The sequence below is a fragment of the Diadema antillarum genome, unplaced genomic scaffold (genome assembly GCF_040938485.1).
Source record: "Diadema antillarum isolate AM-2024a unplaced genomic scaffold, OU_Dant_1.0 seq00000599_RagTag, whole genome shotgun sequence".
Taxonomy (NCBI): Eukaryota; Metazoa; Echinodermata; class Echinoidea; order Diadematoida; family Diadematidae; genus Diadema; species Diadema antillarum.
In genome coordinates this window covers 280,001-302,517 of record NW_027271529.1, presented here as the reverse complement: position 1 = coordinate 302,517, position 22,517 = coordinate 280,001, and the positions used below count along the sequence as shown (strand labels likewise).

Below are 22,517 nucleotides of genomic sequence, written 5' to 3'. Positions count from 1 at the left end.
GTGAGCAGTATGTAACATATAATGGTTTTTCTTCTCCCCGTGTGAATGTAGATATTGGTGTACCTCAGGGGTCGGTTTTAGGTCCATTACTTTTTATTCTTTATATAAATGACTTTCAGTATGCTAGCAAATATTTGGAGTTGATCTCATATGCAGATGACACCAGTTTTTTTTTATTTCATGTAAAGATACACAAAGTATCAGTGCAATCTTAAATTGTGAATTAGAGAAAGTTAATCAGTGGTTCATAGCCAATAAATTGAAATTAAATGCAGACAAAACATCATGCATGATATTTAGACCAAGAAATAAAGTAGTAAATACTGATGATTTTGATGTTAAGATTGCTGATTTTATAATTCCAGTTGTTTGTTCTACCAAATTTCTTGGAGTTATCATTGATGATCATTTAACATGGAGATATCATGTCAATGAAGTATGCTGTAAAGTCTCCAGAGCAATAGGTGCAATCAATAGTATACGTGCAATCATGCCCTCTGAAATTCTTTTAAAGTTATATCACACTTTGATTATGCCTCATTTATCTTACTGTAATATAGTTTGGGGAAATTGTGCAAAGTATCTTTTAAAGCGTATTTTTGTCTTACAAAAGCGTGCAATCCGTATGATAAGTAATAGGCCATTTTTAAGTCACACAGGTCTTTTATTCAAAGAACATAAATTATTGACGATTTTTGATATGAATAAATTCTTTCTCGCTGTCTTCATGTACTCATATATGAATAACATTTTGCCAAGGTTTCTTGATACTTCTTTTATTCAAAACAAGAATAAATATAATACTAGACAGGTTGATAGATTGTATATCCCAAATTTTAAGTACTGTATTTCAAGATACACTTTCAAATATATGGGACCTGTTTTATGGAATGATTTACCAAATGCAATAAAGTTGTCAAATAGACTTTCAATATTTAAAAGAAGTTATAAATTCTTTCTTGTTCATAAAGATATTAGATAAATTTCAAGTTTTATTCATTGTATAAGCACCACACTTTGATGACTCCTGCCTTCTTATATGTATAGTGTTCTCTCTGTTGTATACTTTTCTGTTGTTATTGCATTAATGTAATCTATTTTAGCTGTAATATTTGGGATCAGCCGTAGAAAGACCAATGGTCTATGTTGATCCCCCCACAAACTGAAATGATTGCTTTATGTTGTGTTTGTCTGTTGTGAAATTGTAATAGGTTCAACATTTCCTCTTTTGTTCCAATGTTATACTGTGTAGGTATCGTTCCTAGTATCCTTTGTATTAATGCTTTTTATCAGGATGTGGAAATAAATGAAATGAAATGAAATGAAACGAACATTCGGAGTAACAAACTGCAACCCTTATTCAATATCATTGACTATTGATCGAGGAAAAAAGAATATGAACACCTAGTGATTGGTATCAGTTGTATTGGATGATACTGTGCTTCTAGATGATAACGTGCTTCTGTATGAAGAGCAGCGTCAGCCAAGTTCTGTGCGCGGGAGGTTTGTAGTCCCTGAGACCTTACGGCCTACAGCTATGCCTGAATAGCAGAAAGCGATTAGAAGCATTTAATCTCAAAACGAAGTCGAGAGGCGAGGCCACTAAAGCCAAGCAAACCTGTTAGTGTTCGGGGGTGGTTTATGTTTAGAGGGGGGTATGGGATAATGGCGTTCAATGATTGCTAATAGGGTGTTGACGGACAAGTAAATGACAGTTTCCATCTATTGCAGCGCTGAAATAACGCAACTAGCAACCATTGACCGTGGTTGACCCACTGAAAGATTTACAGTGCGTTATTTCACAAATTCCCTTTTTGTATACCCTGATATTAACGCAGTTACAGGGTTATTATCTTCAAGAGAGAAAACCACAGATGTAGAGCCTGTAAACTAGGAGATAAAGCCCCGTAATTCACCTTTTGCTGATTTGAATTCGATTTACACTATCCCGTCGAACTTTGCTTTTTCGATACTATTTGTATTCTTTACCGAGGACAATGACCTCGTAGTCGTAAGGCAAGCTTGCCCACAACTGGAGGTCAAACGTCACAATACAGATCTGCACAACGTAGCAATTATCATTGTCTGTCATCCTGCGTTTTCTCGCCCTTTCCGCAAACGTCGACCAGCCCCATAATGCATTTACCAGTGAATGCGCACGCGCGCAAGCGAACGGACACGTACAAACCAACGAAACTGCCTTAGAACTCTTCGATTTTTCTTTTCCCTTTTGTGGCGCAATTTGTGACCACTCGTTGAAATGTGTCGATTTCGACAGAACGAACCTTTCTTCGCCCAATTAGCCCAATTTGTCAGCAGCGCGTCATTTCGAATCAGAGCCAGCAATACACAATGTATTCGTTCTCCGAGGAAACCGCGTGGCAGCATTACCGCGGCTCAAGTCACCTTCACGTGTTTTAACCCTCTGTATGCTTTGGGTACTGATTTGTGAAAAAAAAGCAAACCTTTACAATGTTATAAATTCCATAATTTCTATTCAATATTCAATACTATGCTTCTTGTAAATCTTTGCTCTTTCTTGTCCGACTAACTTGTTACAAGTCCGGGGTTTCTCCTTTTATTTGCCTGGCTGAGGGTTGAAGTGTTAAAACATCAACCAGAAAGCATGATTTCATAACATTATTGTGTACATGCCGATGGGAGAGTTGTGCGGTGACGGAATTTGCGCCTTTTCCGTGAAAACATGTGGGAAATTACTCTAAAACATTCTAATTCTAGGTCCAATCCTGATGAAATCTTTACCATTCTCTAAGACTGATTCACTCTTTTTTGCGACTATAATTGCTTCAACCTTATGGCTTATGATGATTTCGCCTTCTGCATCAATCGCAACTGTATCAAACAAGGTTTTTGCATCCAATATAATATACTTTCCATCGCCATATCTATTTGTTTTTGTCACAATTCCAAAGTATGTATTGTTCTTTTTTTTTTGCTGCATTAACATTCGTACATAATTATATTTTGTATTGTCCCATACAGTTGCCATATGAAATTGTTCAACAGTAATTGAATTGATATATGTATTACTTTGTTTTATGTATATATTTCCTTTTATTGACAGAAATGAAATAAAACTGAATTGAATTGAATAGAATTGAACGTCGCTGTATAATCTATTTGTTTATCATCCAATCATTTTGTAATCGCATTACACATTATTGTTAGCATTTATTTTGCGATAAACGCAGAAAAGTATCTGAAAACAAACTGATTCACTTCATTCATTCAAGTCGTCTTGATCATGATGTAGAACTGCGCTTTAACCATTTCCGGGCCAGGGACATTGGACGGTGTGCACAACGCTAAGGAGTATTCTGTGGCAATCGGCGCTCACAGCAAACAAAGGGTTAAATCACGCTCCTCTGCTTGAGAGGCAGTGTACAGATCACACATTATATTTACCTCTCATTGTACAGTGTGCACAACGATAGTGTCATCCCAAATTTTACACCACATCCTATAATCCCCACCGCCCCCCCCCCCCATCCCGTTGTACTGCATCATACAACAGAAGAAGACCACATCACCTATCTTGTTTACTAGTCGCTAAATAAAACTCCACAACTAGTTTGCCTACAAGCCATAAACTGGCCGATATTAATGCGTCACTCACTCACACACACACACACACACACACACACACACACACACACACACACACACACACACACACACGTGAAAACATAGCTAGAGTAGAGGGCAGGAAGACAAATAGATACTATACAGCTATATAAGGTATGGTGCAGCACTAAAATATATCTCCCCCCCCCACTCTCTCTCCATCCCCCCCCCCCTATTCTCTCTCTAAATATATTTTCCCTTCTCTCTGTTCCTATTTTTTGCTTGTCAAGAGTCATGATAGGGCAGGCTGCCTTTGAAGTCCGATGCTGGTGACAAAAGGAGGGACGGCTCTATTTTGAGAGATAAATTGTCCGGAGTAGTTCTGGAGGAACAACGCGACACGGAGCGGGTCTCGAAAATGCTTGGATGAATGGCCCGCAACCCGGGGCAGGTACAAAAAGAGGGGGGGAAAAAGAGGAGAAAACTTAAGGAAAGAGACGAAAAGACAAAAAGCAAGGAAAAAAGTAAAAGAGGGGAGAGACGAATCAAGATTGTACCGGCCAAAGAGGGAGGGAGAACTTAAAAATCAAGATTGTGGGAGAGAAGAAAACAACTGGCCCCCTTGAACAAAAGGTGCCGAAGTGTTTCTGTGTAGACAGTGCACCGCGCGTGAAGCGGATGAGTGCGGAGAAGCCCTACCAGAGCGCCCCCATGGGTCACATCCCTCGTTCATCCACAGGAGCGTTGGCTTTACTCTACTAAACCAGTGCATCGAGGGCATTTTGCTTCCATGTGCGGTGGTGCTCCCCTACATCATTTTTAACATCATCGCCAATTTACTCACATTACTGCCATGCAAGATCTTCTGCTCGTGTCCCATTTCATTTGAATTATAACATTTACTTTTTCTCCTTGTGTCTGCCTTTTTCTTCTTCTTTTTTGGCGACGTAGCCGATTTTCCTGGAATTTGACTGTGACAACAATGTGTTCAAACTTTGTGCCAAAGAATCCGGTGACATTCTTGTGTCAGACGACAGTGACGTTACATCGCTCCTGAATGCACCTTCGGAAAAGCTTGAATGAAACGAGGTAAACATGTTTGTCTCGAGCCAGAATATCACCTTTCGGATGCCTCAGTAGTAGCCGTGGACCATCGGTGACTAGTAGTTCAGGCATCATTTTGCTCCTTGCCAGCGAGACATCAGGAAAATGTGTTAATCATATCTGAGTCAGAACCTCTCTTTCTTTCCTCTTATTACGTGGCAAGAACAGAAAAGGGTTGTTTTGTTAAACTGAAGTTGAAGCAGTCGAACAATCTTCGACAAGCAGCCATTTAGACTGCTTCTGACAAATTTATATACAAATTTCGTCAGCGGTCACAGAGAGAGGGGCTGAATTTTCGACATTATGACGTAATCCGTGACGCAACCGATGACATGTGCCCTTTTGATGTCACAGGGTTCGTGTCTCGGAGTGGCGTTTTTGCAGCATCGGCGAATAGTACGCTTCGAGCGGGACTACTACCGAAATCATCCTCCACCAAGCCACCGCACACTCGCATCCTCCGCCCTCGCCCGGCTTTGCGTCGGTAAATTCATGGACAGATGTCATTAGCGGCTAAAACCTCCGCAGCGCGTCGTTCCGATCACTTCCGGTGAACGTGAGGAAATTCTACGGTGTTCTCAAAAAAAGGCGAACAATCGCAAGCGGTCAGTCTATCGAAATAGTGCATTACAGTTCAAAGAAGGAAACGGCGTCATCTCGTTCAAAGAACAAAAATCCTTAGGTTTTTTTTCATATATATATTTATGTGCTTGTTCGCAGTGCGACCATTCCATGGTAGGTATCCAGGTAGAACTTGTTCGTGGCGCTACCAAGACCTACGGATGGAGAGAGGGCAGGCTGATCCCCTCCTCACTTCTCATCGTACTGGGCGGAGGAAAACATCGTGTTCCCACGCGGAAACTTCTGTGCAATATCATCATGACAAGTTTTAAAAGTTGCCTTCTTTGTGTTTGACCATATACTAGTAGTGGACATTACCGGTAAAGGACGTTAATTGCCTCGCGGAGTAATAAGAGACGGGGAAATCAGGACCTTGTTGGGGCTGCCTGACTATACTTTCAGCGATCACTGATTTATATGGCAAACGGTCTTTTCTACACCTGGGACGACTACAAAACTGAATATATGAATTCTATGATCACTGGGTGATATTTTGGATAGTTGTTGCTGTTTTTCATCGAGACCCTCATGGAGTGGAGACGCGTGGCGATCGGTGTACTCATCTTCCTCGTTCTTCCATCCCACATAATAGGATTATGGTGGTACGTATGCCAACCAGCAGAGAGAGAAAGATAGCGAGCGAACGAGATGAGTATGAAGAGCGAAATAGACCCGTTTTACTAAGTACATTGTTATATAATAATGTTATTCCCTTCTGTATTCATCTTTCATCTATAGATATAGCTATGAACCTATGTATGTGTGTGTATTTGTGTATGTATGTATGTATGAACGTATGTATGTATGTTGATATGTATCAGTCTATCTGTCTATCTCATCTATCTTTCCATCTACACATGTATCTATCTGTATGTCTCTCTGTGTATCCATCCATTTACTTATAGTTCTGTTTATCTATCTATCTATCTAATCTATCTATCTATTTTCAGTATCTATCTGCCTGTATCTATCTATCTATCTATCTATCTATCTATCTATCTATCTATCTATCTATCTATTTATTTATCTATAATTCATCTATATCTTCCCTTTTTCTCGCTGCATGTCTCAAACGTTTGAACCCACAACTTGATTCTTACGAGACCGCGCCACCTCCGTCATGTCTTACTTGCAATTTGTCGGTCCGCGAAGTTGATTTTATTCTAATTGAATGAACAATGAAATAAACACAGGAAACAAAAAAAGAGTAAAGCTGCTGTTTATGTATATTTTGGAAGAAATACGGGGAACATAGAATTAGTATGGATTGACAGACTAGAGCTATTTCATTTTGGGTCTCTTTACAACACAGTAGGACGCTTCGCCCTGTATTAACTAACTTGGATTTTTAAAAAAGTCACCTAAATGCGCTGATTTATACACGCCGGTAGAGATCATCTCATTGCTTACTTTTGAAAAATATAAAGCATGGACACTACTGATTAAGAAAAGGCTAAAAAGGTTTAAAAAATGCATTAAAGAAATATGTCTGAGAGCGTGAGCTTAGTAAGAGTTTTCCAGAGCGTGACCGCAATGGGGGGGGGGGGGGAGTAAAAGCAACAGATTACTGAAAATCTAAGCGACATTGAAGAAAATGGAAGAAGGACTGCAGAGACGATAAACATATGAATGTTGGCAAGTAGCGATGCAATGACGCTTTTAGGCGATTATCTCGGTCACATGATTGCAATGTGTCATTTTTTTTTTTGCCTTGAAAGTGAGTTTACACTAATGACACGATTCTAGGAATGCTTCTTTCGTTCAGTTTATGAGTGTGCTCAATAAACATTAAGTAAGCCCTAAGTTACCATCTATCTATCGTACCCTTCAAGGCATACGTCACGTCCTTGGTTCTTTCATAGGAAATGTGAGAATATGCTTTCAGAATATCAATATCACCATTTCGTTAAGTGTGTGTGTCTGTGTGTGTATGTATGCACGTGTGCGTGTGACTGTGCGTGTGTGTGCGTGTAGATTTTAGAGTGTAGTTTGCAAAGGAGCAACGTCAACGCACGAGTCGGTTTGTTCAAGTGACCACTTGTTCTACTCTGGGTCTGTTCACATCGCCACGAACGAAACAAAGTGGTATAAAACGAGATCTTATTTATCATTCATTCACTCTTTCCGTTTCTGTGAAATAGCCTTGATCTGATAAATATTACTGGAACTTTTTGACAGGAAACAAATATTTACTGCATCTGAAACTGACGATTCGTCGGAAAACGGGTAGCAACACCCCCGTTCAAGGTCGCAGTGAGCGGTTTGCAGATTTGGAGCCACAACCGAAAAGTCGGCACAGGACAACAGGAGAATGAAAATAATGGAACATTGTCTATGCATCATCCCAAAAATATTTATAATTGGGTTTTTTTTAAGTGAATATTCCAAAATGTGATGCTCGAAATGTTTCATCTTGATGAAAACGATTAATAATATTGTCACTTAGTCCTGCCATCATCCCCCTCATTTTGGTCGTTCTTTCTTCTATATGTTAATGATCAGACGCATACTATTTGAGAAAAAATGATGATGAATGGTCCCCCGGCAAATATATTAGACTTAGCTAGTATTGGTAAACGGCATTCATAAATATTCCTCATCAGTAAGAGATTTAGTCTGTGAGGTTTACTTCAGTTTGAGTGATGTTGCTTTCTCCCTTTTCGTTAAGAGATCAACATAATTTATGAAAGAAGATGGAGGGAAAGTAATGTGATATGACATGATATCTGGAGTAAATGTATGTGTGTACTGTGTATGTGTTTCAATTTATTGGTTTTTCTGTCTGTCTGTCTGTCTGTCTGTTCGTCTGCCTACTTGATGAGCCCGTGACGCTTGTCATTGCCCTGCTTATTTCGGTCAGCACTAATCAGATTAGACACATGGGTATTCCTGGCCATCAAACAGGCAAAACATCAGATTGCAATGGAATCATCCTCCTCAGAGACATATAGGGACTCTTTACTTCGTAGGTATGTTCCTCCTTTTTTGTCTTTATTCTTTGAAGAGGTGAATGCACGTTTATTTCATCAACGTGGGGGGAAAAGTCGTATTAACTGACACGACAGAGGAACGGGAAGCCAGTGCTACATAACTTATTCATCAAAATGTCCTCAGCATTCCGAGGAAACAGGACGAATTTTTTTATCTTGCCATCTTCATGACATCTGTCAGATATCATTTGGCATCATTACTGTTCTACGTCGACAAAGAGAAATAAAAATAGGCAAACAAAGAAAACAAAAGACGCCAAAGAAATCATTAAAAAATAAAAGGGAAGAACGAAATGCGCATCACGAGATTTCGAAGTTTGAAACGAAATGTTAAAATGGACTCAATATGCGCACTTGATACATGATCACTTTGAGTTTGAAGGATTGGAGCTATAGAGCTTTTTGCAAAGTTAATAATCATTGAGCAGGTTCTTGGTTCAAGTCGTGACAGTGTTCTGCTATGTTCTGCTAATGCATTGTATATAATTTTCCCTGTTTATTTAATGGAAATGAAAATAAAGATGAATAAAGTTGAATAAAGTGTGAAAAAAATGACGTCACGTTCACATGACCTATAGACGACCATTTCCGGATGGGGCGCCATCTTCGATGACATACTGATCATCAGGTTGCTTTAACCCGTTCTGTGCCACAGACTTTGGACAGTGTGTACAATGCTATGAGGTTTTCTGTACCAATCAGCACTTAAAGCACACAATGGGTTAACATTCACAAACTACATCTCCCATTCGTTCGAATTCTGGCTAGTAGGATACACATTCTGCTCAGAGTACCTACCTATATATCACTCAAGCTGATTACCTTTCCACAGTAGATGATTATACATTAATTTTATCATTGAGTTGGGAAGTCTTGAGATCTTGAGATTGTGATTCGCTGCGTGTAAGCAGGTGTATGTTTCATCTCCTTTGTACCACGAGGTGTGTTTTTTTTTCGACTTGCTGTTTACATTTTGGTCATTGTCAACATTGGAATTGTAAAATTATCAAACATATTGATCGTAAAAACTGTCGAGTTCACGGATCAAATTGCTGAATTGATGTTTAAAGCAAGTCTTGTTGATATTCACAATCAATGAAGTCGCTTTTTTTTTTCTTAGTAGTAGGGGTGACCAAGTTGAAAACGGCCGGTAACGTCATCATGATATAAATCGAATTTGCTACGTTGTGGTGCCCGTGAACTGTTCTGACATCAAACCATATATAGTGCGTAGATCACTTGTTCGCCTTTCTTAGAACAGTGCACAAGGGTGGGGAGAGGGGATACCCCCACGGACAGCAACAAAAATAGCAACAGCAACAACCACAACAAATGTTTGTTCCATCAAAGTCCATTCATCGTTGCTTGCTTCTATGAAACCAGATACTATGTATACTGTCGCCCCTCCCCCTCCCACATGTACCTCCACTTTAAAAAAAAAAAGGAAAATGAAATAAAGAACGAGAGAAGAAGAAGCGATAATGGCGGAAAATTAATGAAAGTTTATTGTTACGATTAACACTTGTTTCTTTCACTCTTTTCCTTTGTCTGAAAATCACATTAATGAAGGGACACCCCCCTCCCATTTACCGTTTATCTCCATGGCAATAAAGTATCTGGTTCTGAGAAATATCATCATTCTCCTCTCGCTAATTTCACCCAAATTGCTGCCCTCCCCTCTTTGAGATCCCTCTTCCGACCCGTTCCCCTGACTTTTCGTATGAATGCGATGAATTGTTGATCTTTTGATCACTTCCCCGAAAGGAGACCAGAGGGAAATTATGACTAAAATGTAACGTAATCTGATCCACTTTTGCACTTGCGTTCGCTCATTGTTGTCGTTTCTTACCGATATGATAAACCTTCATTTAGGATGAAGGATGGAGATCATGCAGTTAGGATGAAATCATAGTAAAGAGATGATTGCTTGTTAGCGTCCCTGTGTAGGAAACAAACACACAAACAAGCAAACAAACAATATAAAGAAAAGGTCAATTAAACTCTTGTCGGGACTTGTGTTGTTGTCGGGAGGAAGTCAAACCTGGTCAAACTAGCTTCCTTTCAATGCTCATACAATGTAATTGTTAGCTTCATCATTTCACTGTGTGCAAGTCAAGGCGACCATCCGGGCAAATAGTTGAGAAAATAGAAGGGGGGGAGACAAACTTCTTTGGTTATTGTACATGTGCTCGCAATACAACAGTGAGAGAAATAGCGCTAATAATGATATTCTAATCAAAATCATCATGAAGATTTCAAATTTGGATAATGGTATCGATTAAGCTTAAGTAGTAACAGCAACAACTTTTACTATAGAAATGTTGATGATGATGATAATGTTAATCCTTGTCACGGTAAAAAGTAGTAATGTTATAAACATTATACGATATCAACAATAGCGACAATAAGGACAAAGGAAAATATAACTGAATATCATGTATTTCACCACGTACAGATCTTTAATGATTTTACAATGTTCATTATTATCTTAAAGGAACGTAAACAGTTTTCCCTGACCTGAACTTCATAATGATTTGTTCGTATGTCCTTTATAAAAGATTATACGATGTACCATTTACTTCGCTATTTGCATTGATCATGTAATTATTCCGTATCGGTTTTCTTGTCTGTCATTTCAGTTTAAAAAAAAAGGAAGGATACGTTGGGGGAAATATATTGGGTGATATACCAGAATTTTACCTTGGAATGTCACTCCGCTTTCAAGGTGACGATGATTTTTCGAGCGTAAAATCAAACAGACAGACCAATCAAAGATCCATCGAAACCAACTTGAGATAGGACAAATGTTGTATTTTAGATCTTCACGCAATGTCATCTTAGCGGAAATTAGTGTAAGGAATCATTAGTTGCACATTCATAATTATTATTCAAAGAAAATTCTCAGCTGTTCCGGACTAAAAACAATGGAAATAGAATAGAACACCCTAACGAAATGAACAAATAAAACCTCCTGAGCGTCAATAAGGCAAAACATGATAATTATCTATGTAGTTGTAATATAAAATTGTTATATCTTAGCAGTGATATCCTTTAGGGGGAAGGGATTGTGACTGGTGAATCATCAGGTAGACACAAACTTGATAAATGTATGTAAATGTGTAAACCAATGGAAGAATTGTGAGCAGATGACGTCATCGATTGATCTAATTTGCATAAACTTAACAGCTGCAAAACTATGTCTATTCCGCTAGCTACTCATAAACTCAATAACATTTATAATTCGTTTTCGACTTATTAAAGTCAAGTCTAACACGGAGTGGACTTCGTACTTTAAAATCATCTTTGTAGGACTTCTTACTTTAAAATCATAATTGTAGGACTTTTTGTAGGACCGCATCTGCACATGGTTTACCGGCTATTACGTTTCAGGAATACATGATTTTAAGCAATCCCAAATGGGGTGACTACTGCGCCTGGGAGTTCAGAGCCAATTGGACAAAGGAGGTATCAAATATCATAGTAGATGAGTGGCAAGGCTACGAAAAAAAATGAGCGTTCTACTTTTCGTCGGAAATGGCATTGTATCATGAAACCTTTTTGCAAAATTTCGGTCACAAGAACAAGGTGCTTTTAATATTATTTGATTTCCTTTTGAAATCATCAAACGTTCGAGGGTTTTTTGTTTTACCAGCTCTTTTCCTTGCGGCTAATTATTTTCCCTCTAGATCTGAGTCGTAATTTTGATTTCCTGGCAACCCTGCTGAAAAAAAAAAATGGAAGGGAGGAAAAAAAAAACAACTTCACTACAGATCATACAAAAATTCGACATGTTTCACAGGAAGTAGATAGAAAAATCTTGCCGTGCGGACTTTGTCAATGTCCCTTGTTGTATCTGTCTATAGGGAGACTCTCAAAATGTCCTCATGTGTGTAAGAGTTTATTTTAGATATCTTGAATAGGTTGTGGTGTGTCCAAATGACTATTGTTTTGCCCAAATGATTCGATAATTTCTGTAAATCCTTTCTAATTGAAGTCTCTATATCCATCTCTCTCTCTCCCTCTCTTTCTTTCTCTCTCTTTCTCACTCCAATCCTGTAATATTATCAAACACAAAAACTTACACACACAAATTCACACACAAGCACAGAAGTCATAGAATATATTTTCCAAATATATGTTCATATTGTCTTGTGGCTGATCATCAGTGGAAAGCAGTTCGACAAGGTTTGGTTTCTGGGAAAGCCGTGGAATATTCGTTTTGAAATATAGAGCCTTTGAATATTTGGTGCAGCTGAAATGGGTTCGAAAAACCCAGGCAGAATTGTTGCAGTTTTCACGCGGGGTGATTTGTAATTGTACCACAAATCGAGGGCACATTCCAACGAGTTACAAATCTGGAAGGGGGAAAATGGTGACATTTTTACCAGTCTTGCACAAACGATGAATTCCAAGTTAATCACTCCTCCGGGGCATTTATTTTCCATTATAATATGATCCAACTGATCGCCTGCTTCAAAACGCAGCCTTAACCGCGCGCGGGAAGTTCAAGTTCAAAAATTCGCGCATTGTGCTGTCGTCTGCTTAAACCTCGCCCCCCGAGAGGTACACTAAAGCTTTGCAGATAAAACAGGTTAACCATGTATACGTTTCGGACTGTGTTCGGCGGTGTCTGCGAGCGACAAAAGCTAAGGAGAGAACTGGTGAAACTTATAAAAAAAAAGAGAAGGGGAGTGACATTTGCAAATAAGTTGAAGAAGTATCGTTTTCATGTTCCGAAAACGCTTTATTCTCCTCTCCCCTGCCGCCCAGCCATTGTGACGGGCATTCTGTCGGGGCATGTTGTAATTGAGAAAAATGATCCCTGTCACCTTCTTGCGCTATTTCACATCCCCCCAAAAAAGAAAGGTGTTGCGACCCAGAGTAATAATCAAAATTAGCGGGCGTGTTTCTCCCTGCATTCCAGCCCATATGGAAGGTATTAGAAGAAGGAGAAAACGAGGGGAATATATATTCTATAGCGAAATATGTGGGGAAAGAGAGGTATTGCGGGTTATACCTATATCTTTGACACGTACATGTTCTTATGTTATCGATGTATGAACGCAGATCAATCATTCAATCCATCAATCAATCAATCAGTCAATCAATCAATCAACTTTATTTTTCATTTCCATCAAATAAACAGGGAAAATATATACAATGCATTAACAGAACAAAATACATGTGATCACTAGTAACAACATAAATTCATTTTTCTAAAGTATATACATACGCATAATAGAAGGATTGGAATGGAAATGGAGGGTCCCACTGAAAAGCAAAGCTTGTACGGTATGGGACACTCAGAAAATACATAAGAGAAGGAATAATGACTCAATGAAACTACAAACAGATATATGAAACAAAATCAAAGAAACCAATGTCAACTGACATGTCAATACACTTTCTCGTATTCTATGACTATAGCATGGCAATTCTTCCATTGTCAAAACTTGGTTCAGTCATCATTAACGCTGCTGTATATCTAGTTACCCACCTATAGATATGTATCAAAAGGAGTCAGAAGTTGTCATATTACAAAATGATAGGCATACAATGAATGAATGAATGAATGAATGAATGAATGAATGAATGAATGAATGAATGAATGAATGAATGAATGAATGAATGAATGATGGATGGATGGATGGATGGATGGATGAATGAATGAATGACACGACAGAAGAGAGCATTTTGAGAAAATTCGCGAAAAAGAACTAAGAGCATCCTAATATTGTTAACTTTTTAGTTGTTAGATTGTTATGTATGCAAATTTAAATGTGAATAAATCACATGAGTGATCATCTGTATTTGCATTATTTCGCAAGGGGTCTGCACAGATGACAGCCGAATGTATTCGAGCCTGAACTCCTTCTGTGTAATGGCTAAGAAACGCATGACCACCACTCATGACCACTATGTTACAGCACCCCAACTCCCACCCCCGTCTGTTCCTCATCCTGGCTTTTCAGTAATTCTTGGGGAAATGAGACCCGTTTTGACTTGATTTAACCTTAATGCGCTTTGAGTGCCGATTAGCACAGAAAACCCATAGATTTGTACACGTTGTCTAAAAGTCCCTGGCAGACGCAGGGTTAAACGAAGCCAACACTAGCGAAAAGTTGAAGAGCAATTTCACTCCGTGTGTATGAATTTAAGCATACTGAACGGTAGAATCTTCATCTGTGTTCATTCCACCAGGGCATGAGATAAAGTTACGGAATGTCACAGTTTCGCGTGTTTCCACGAAACCATAGATATCGGTCACAGTCAAAATATGGCGATGACGTGATATGATGATGTCATCGGCTCACGGACTTTCAATGGTTGGTGTGAAAATACAACAAAAATCATGTATTCAGACAATGATTTAGCAACTATATCACTTTTGTCCTCAAAATCCGTGACAGATAATACTTCTACGAGTTAACACCAAGGATGTGCACAATCGTTTTGATTTCGTGCAAAGAAAAAGAGATATGATAAAGAGGGTGCGCAGATCAGTTGGAACTTGTGAGGCGATGTATATAACAATACGAAGTAAGCAAGAGATCATTGTTAAAAGTAAGTCACACGGAATATTGCACAGAAATCGTTATTGCTAACTAGAATTGATATTGGAATTTGAAATGGAAAGATGACACTTATCTATTTGATGTTTAATAAATGTAACCCTTAGGGCGTTGCATGAGGACGATATACTTTTTCTGCTTGTACCTTGGATACACTCAGACATTTTAATGTCAGATGCGTGAACAACGACTTTGAATTGGGCTAAGCAGGGACACCTCCCTGGTGTAACTTTATAACAAGTCCTCTGTTAAACGTAGAGTGTGCGAATGCGGCGTTATCACTGAACCAAGCAACGATCATCTCATAAAACAAATAGCGCACGCTCTTAATGTGTTTGCCGAGCAATGCTTGATATCAGTATCGACATGATCGATGACGGTTTTTCGGGCTGTTCAAAGTCATTTTGACATCCGATTCTACAACGTCAACGCCAATGTGCGTTCATGTCTGTCGTGTGCCGCGGTGTCAGTTATTCCGGACTATATGTATATTGCGGGTCGTAATGTTACGTAAGAATGACCCAAAGCAAGTCCTGAGTGAGTCATGATGTTTGAGGGCTTATGACCGCGTCATTAGGCAGATAATTGAAGATGTCTAATTAGCGATTCATTGTTGATTGTCCGACCGAGCATTTTTATGGCCTTATTTACGACGCCATTCGGCATTGTTGGGCGGTAGAGCTGGCATCATTACACTCCGATAACGTCCAACCGGAGCAGAACGAGACTTTGGAAATGGTATTCGGGAAGAATCTCCGGCCCATCTTTATCTCAGTATAACTTCCTGTGTACATCATCTGAGCAAGGTCACCTGATGGTTTGACAATGTTCTGAGGTCATCATTTGTGTGTTACGAGAAGCAAGACCTTGAGTAGGGCATTTTCCTCTAAGGGGGAAAAAACATTTTTTTTTTCTTGCCTTATTTCTTTTCGTCGTTGGGGGAGCATTTCTTAATCATACTTTTATCTTCATTCAAAGAAAATTAAAAGAGTGTTGAAGTATGTTTGTCAGTTAGTATACAGCAAGTGGTGTAGTAGTAGTAGTAGTAGTAGTAGGAGTAGTAGTAGTAGGAGTAGTATAAGCCTAGTAGTGGTTGCTGTACCTATCAACTATACCATATTCACTATCAGAATCATTGATATTACTATTATGTTATTAATTTTATTATTATCATTATTATTATTATTATTGTTATTATTATTATTATCATTATTATTATTGTTATTATTGTTGTTGTTGATGATGATGGTGGTGGTGGTGGGGTTGTTGTTGTTGTTGTTGTTGTTGTTGTTGTTGTTGTTGTTGTTGTTGTTGTTGTTGTTATCATTTTTAAAAACTTTTCCATCACTGAATGTGATCCCCTAGGGCCGTCGGGAGTCCCCTCAACGTCGACCCGAACCGCATCTGCCGGCGGTCGCGGAAGCTTCGGGGGAGTAGCAACAAGCAGCTCGACATCTGCCTCCACGAGCCGGAGATCGTTCAGGAGGTCGTGCGGGGGACGAGGCTGGGGATGATCGAGTGCCAGGACCGGCTCAAGTACCACCGATGGAACTGCACCACGCAGCAGAACTCCTTCATCCGAGTCATCAAACATGGTAAAGGATTTCTTCATCCCCCCCCCCCCCAAAAAAAAAAAAAAACACGATGATAAACTTTACGTTAAACTGCTATTTCACACACCCTGGTGGCGCTGTCTTTGCTGGAACCACCTAAAACGAAACGAATGGACTTTAAGGTAGAAGTTTAAATCAAGATCAAACATAAATCAAGAGAGTTCGGTGGTCTAGTGGATAAGACGCATGTCCGCTGGTTAGGAGGTCGTAGGTTCGAATCCTGCTTAGGTATAATATGCCCATAATTTCTTTTATCATGAGTACTTCTAAAACACTGATCAATTCAATGATTATCTATGTCGATACATAGGGCAATTTGTCAATCATTTGCAATAGAAGTAACTGGACGCAAGAATTTCATCAATTTATTATTGAAAAATCAAGAGAACTTGTGATTTTAAAGTGTCACGTATTTGCACGATACAGTGATATAAGTAGCAACCACATACACAAATTTCATGATGCCATAGCCTCACAAGTCTTCAATGCTCTTCACAAAATATATATAAATCCCCTTCTTTTACCTTACTGAGGTATCAAACGTAATCTCTATTAGGTTGCATATAGGCAACAGAAAAGTACGTTCTTCGGCATACGATTCTAAAAGAGTTTCTTCCTTACCCCGTGTTCATACGTTTTAATCACTATTCACGAGTCATTGTTCTTAAAGGGGATGGCTAGTAACTGATCAGTGGGAATTAGTGGGAATGCTGGGGGATGACTGTTCCAATTCTTGTGGGATTCATTAAAGAGTACATTATACAATGTATATTTGTTATGTGAAAATTATTTGCTTCAGAACGGTCTCATATTCAGGTAATGTGCAGTTTAATGCCCCGTCACTGTACGGGCATGCTAACCTGGAAACATTAAACTGCACATTACTTAAATATGAGACCGTTCTAAAGCAAATAATTTTCACACAACAGTAGATTTATAATGTACTCTTAAATGAATCCCACAAGGATTGGAACAATCATCCCCAGCATTCCCACTGATTCCCACTGATCACTTACTAGCCATCCCCTTTGAGAAATAAAAAAAAAGTGAATACATCACTTTGAAATAGTATGAGCGACCTCGAGTATATAATCCGAAGCAAATTTTAGAATTAAATCCAGACACTATTGCTTTGCTATTATGCACTTTTTCGTCGCGCTTTTTACACTGTAAAGAAAAATATATATCCCGCCCCCAAGCGGCGTAAACTGCGTCCGCGAGACCTCATCGTGAGAACTGGGCCTGTCATGCCTCCATCATCCAGTTGCCATGGCGACGGGATGTACAGCCTCCCATAATCTATCGTTGACGGCAGCAAAGTGGTCGATTTGCTGACAGGTATGATTAACGCAAAAACCCGAAACTACGCGCGACATATTTCTGACGGCAGCTCCCGCGCAGAACAGAAAGAAATATATAAAGACTGAAAAGAGAGATAAGCGAATACCTGGCCACACGCGCGCTACAAGCAAGCAGAGTAGATTTATAGTTCTTATTCCCAAGAAGACCTTAACAACCGTGGAATCAAGATCCATCTTTTGTTTAAAAAGGAAAAAAAACAAATAAAAAAGATAAAGGTCAATGGCAGTTAGGCATACATGGGAAGAACCACTGTTTAACAGTTTAGTTTTCTTCATCTCTTTGTTGAGACATATTGCAAAAAAAGAACAAAATGGCATGAAGTTTTTACAAGCTTTTACATCGCGCCTGTTTTCTTTGCCTCCTCGGCGTTTGGGTACTGCTGTAGTTAACCACTGCTCTATTTTCCCATTTCGTAAAGAAAGGACCGCAATCCCTGGACACCCGCCAAAATCTGTCAAAATATACACGATAAGAACATGGAGAGTCCGCCACTGGTTTCCAATGAGAAGCATATATGATGATACAGGTATATCCAAGCGTCATTCTGCGAAGACTTCGTGAAAGGTCACCCACGTCCTGTTCTTTCCTCTACAATGTGTGAGGGTAATAAATGGATGAGAAAAGGTGTGACGTACTGTGGTTAAGTAGATATTAAGACTCTAGACTCTGAACCTTAAAGCAGAAGGTTAATGATTCAAGTCCTCCCAAGCGTGTACATCTTCCAAAAAGATGTTATAGGTACATTGTTCTTCTTTACTCATCATCATCATCATCATTATCGCCATCGTCATCGTCGTCTCCATCGTAATCGCCATGAGCTGTCATCGTCACCTTATTACGTTGGTCAACATTTGATTTCGCCAGTCCTTTCGGCATTGTTTGCTATTTTTTCAGTTCAATTTCAATTCGTGTTTATTTTCACCTTCATGTGATACGTGACATAACACAAACGGAACACATGTAAGTTTGACATATAACTGCATCACACACCATAATACAGTTACAAATAAGCAAGGCAATTTACATGTGGAGATTGCAAATAATAAGCAAAATATACAACCTAATAGATACAAACTGAAGGCATTTGATATTGAACATTACATAATAGTACATAGAAAGCCAACTAACGAGTGTATGGAACAAAATGAATATCTTACTAATTTTAGTAGGAGGATCCTACTTCAGAGCTAATAAGCTTGAATATTATGACGGATCAATAGGGGGAGAGAAAAAAGATGTGAAGTAGACACACAAAATACAGGGAGAAACATACAGACACTGGTATATATCATACCGAATATAATAATGAAAGCATCCCTTTGCTCTGGTTGATATTACCAATGTCAAGATATCTTCATTGTTTGGAATCGTTACCTCCGCCATCACCCTGTGCTCATGGCAGTGTCGTATAGTCTTTCTGCCTATTCCACATCTCCTTTCCTACTGGTGAGAACGCAATAGTTTTCACATAGTTTGCTGACGAACATATTAGGCATGTGATTAAAAAAAAATGTCGTCATTTATGTTTCAAGGGAAATGAAGTTTTAACTGGAAAACGTCCGTCTTTTGAGAATAAAGTAGAAGAAACACTCTTCTTCCAGTGTTCTCATGCTTTCTTACTCGAAGTATACAAGCCGTCAGACCCTTAAAACGTAACCAATATATCATATACGTCGACGCGCTCATAATTTACGCGTCTATTGTCACTGACGCCGGTGTAAAACTAACAAAGTTTATCATCCGGTTCTAATAGGGTCTGTCTACGCGTGACGTATAGGGTCCACTCGTCTATGAATCAAGATCCGCCCGTGGATGTGCGATTTATGTTTTGTTTGACTACGGCCGATTGTTGGTGTCAGAGGCGGGATCAAGCACATCGATGCATTTTTCATCGTATTTTTGGGCAAACTCGTGTGCAGTTATTGTCCCCCATAACATCCTGGCTACGGTCTCGGGCATCGCTTCTGTGACTCAACTGGTTAAAGGGAATTCCGGACGAGTTACAAGTTAGTATGAAAAGGTAGAGTAAGATTTGACAATCAGGACATTGAAAGTTTGATTGAAATCGGATAATAATTAGAGGAGTAACACTTCATACCTTCCTTACTTTCAAATCCGATTTTGATCAAACTTTCACTGCTGTGCTCATAAAATGTTACTCTATCTTTTTAGACTAACTTTCAATTTGTGCGGAATTCCCCCCCCCCTTTTAAAGAGAGTTTACTTTGGTATGATGGATAGGGTTCTGTAGAGTCGTCAACAGGAAGGATCTCTGGGGTTCGAATCGTGGCTGGCGCGTCTACATTCTTGGACAAGACGCATTAAACACCGTGTCATTTCATCGTTTGATATTCATATTTAGGGAGAAAAAGAAACAAATAAACAAATCAACAAACTCTCTGCAGTATACAGTAGATCGGCGCAACCGCATATCACGTTTGCAAGGCAAGGTGTTCAGAATGAAAAAGATGACTATTTTTGCACAAAGAGGAACAATATTTGTTTGTCTGTTTGTTTGTTTGTTTGTTTGTTTGTTTGTTTTTTATTGGAATGATACCTTTTCAATATAAAATTTGGTTTTAAGATTATAAGTTGGATGACAGCGAAATTGGATGCCAACTTAGGGCTTAGATATTTCAGTTTCTTCTTCGCTTTTTCTTATTTCCTTTTTCTGGTGTGTCATGTTCGTCGCTGTGATAACTTTCCCTTCTCAGTATGCGGACTTTGACATCTTGTTTGAAGAGGTGGCTACTGTTCATTCTTAAACGTAAGGCATTATCACGTCTAAAGCGAGGTACGTAATTGGACAATCCATCTTTACCTATACGTGAAGATAAGAAAAGGTGTTCCTCGTGAGTTTGACAAAGAAGATTATTATTCGACGAACTAGAGAGGACTGGCAAGAAATGTCATTAACTCTAATATGACTTGGAATAAGATTTAAGCGTGGATCTCTCCCCGTTTTCAATTCTGCCTCCCGGCATCTTATATATACCGCATCTTTCTTTTCCTTTCACTTTCTTTGTATTTTTTTTTTTTAATCCGAGGTGACTGAGCTCTTTGTGCGGGGCAGGAAGGAGATATATTCCAATAATTGCTCTTTTGACTGTTCCATCTCAAGGCGACTCGGAAACGCTTAAAGCATCAAAAGAAGGCTTAGGAATAGTTAAGACTCATTTTGCAAACCCTTGTAGGTACAGATTGGATGGTCACCTCTTCAGAAGGCAAGTGCCAAATTCAGATAAAGATGAGGCCGGAAACCGAAGATATTATTCCGAAAGAGGGTCACAGCCCTTAGGACCAGTCTTAACTCGACCACTATACCATTGACAACTATATAATTATATGTCAATGGCTTCCCTAACTTTTGCTCCTGCTACAAAATTATATAGCTCCCATGAAATATCTGCACGCTGAGCCAAACATAAACTCTACCCGCAATCATAACCCGAACCCTAATCATAATCGTCACATAGAAGTAAACCTGTAACCCTATCACAACCCTTACCATAAGTCCTTAGAGAAAATAAGACCGGACCAACTGTCGCAAAGGTCCCGCTTCCGACACAACGGGTTGTAAACGGTGGAAATGGAATCGGCCGTGTGCAGTTCCATTGTGGCTCGCATCAGTCACGCGCCGTGCCGTAACCGGAACGGTAATCTGGAACGGTTTTTGTGTAAATCGTCTTATCAGATATTTGATAACGGTCTGGGCCCTGTATTCATGGTATTAGGAACCGTGGCCCGGACCGGATTCGGTGTGACAGGATCGTTATTCCTCCAGTCCAACGAGCCCACAATCTTCTTACGACAACTTTTGTTCGGTTGATTGTTCGTTTGTTTGGTTGTTTGTTTGTCTATCTGTTTATCAGTCCGTTTAGAGCAGGAAGCTGCATCCGTTCAAATACTATAGTAATTCGGTTAAATAATCTCGTTAAGCTAGAGCGCAACGTGATATCATCTGCATTCACACCGCAGCTAGTTAGAATTGTCTGTATAACTCTTCGCTCTCCCCGTCAGCCATCTCCGCCTGGGCAACGTCCTAAACAAAAACAAAGTCGCTTCTCTCAAAATTAACATTTTCTAAGAGCTACTTTTGTTCTGGCTTTCTTTCATGTTCGATTGAATACATCGTATCATCTAAAAAGTCACTAAGTTGACGCAGATTTGAGGAGTTAACGCAAGGCCACATGACGTATTGGGAAGTTGTAAGTGCTCGGTCCGCCGTTGTCAAACGGCAGGAGAAGAAGAGTGCTCGCGAAATCGGACAAGAACACTTCAATTAAGTGGGAGTCGAATGATCGGAAGATTGGCTTACACGGCTGAATAGGGATTAGGATCCATGAATTGAGCTTCATGGAAGTAAATAGCAAGGGCAGAAAAAAAGTAAATAACGGCGACCAAAAATTGCGCCGTAAATAGAGGCGATTCGAACAAATTGGATAATGGGGTTGTCTAGATTGTCCACAGTAAGCGAGTTACCTGTACCTTCTCTGACGGATATAATGGGAAATGACATGACCTCAAGGTAAAATCGTGGGTCTTTTTTTTTCCGCTAAGCGGGCAAGAAAAAAAGTTATCAAAGAAAGTGAAATCGCAAGACATACCGGGGGCAGTTAGGTAATGATGTATGCATCATCATCTAGGTGGATAACTGCCCACAAAAAGGA

At 39.3% G+C, this 22,517-nt stretch overlaps 1 protein-coding gene across 1 annotated transcript in view; it reads left to right on the top strand.

The window, feature by feature from the left end:
• The first annotated feature begins 5,838 nt into the window (after positions 1 to 5,838).
• LOC139735810 (protein Wnt-6-like) overlaps positions 5,839 to 22,517 on the top strand; it is a 26,419-nt gene continuing 9,740 nt past the window's right edge. Inside the window, exons 1-2 of the mRNA XM_071646558.1 lie at positions 5,839 to 5,912; positions 16,238 to 16,467. Coding sequence (XP_071502659.1) covers positions 5,839 to 5,912; positions 16,238 to 16,467 — 304 coding nt within the window. The remainder of the gene's footprint in view (positions 5,913 to 16,237; positions 16,468 to 22,517) is intronic.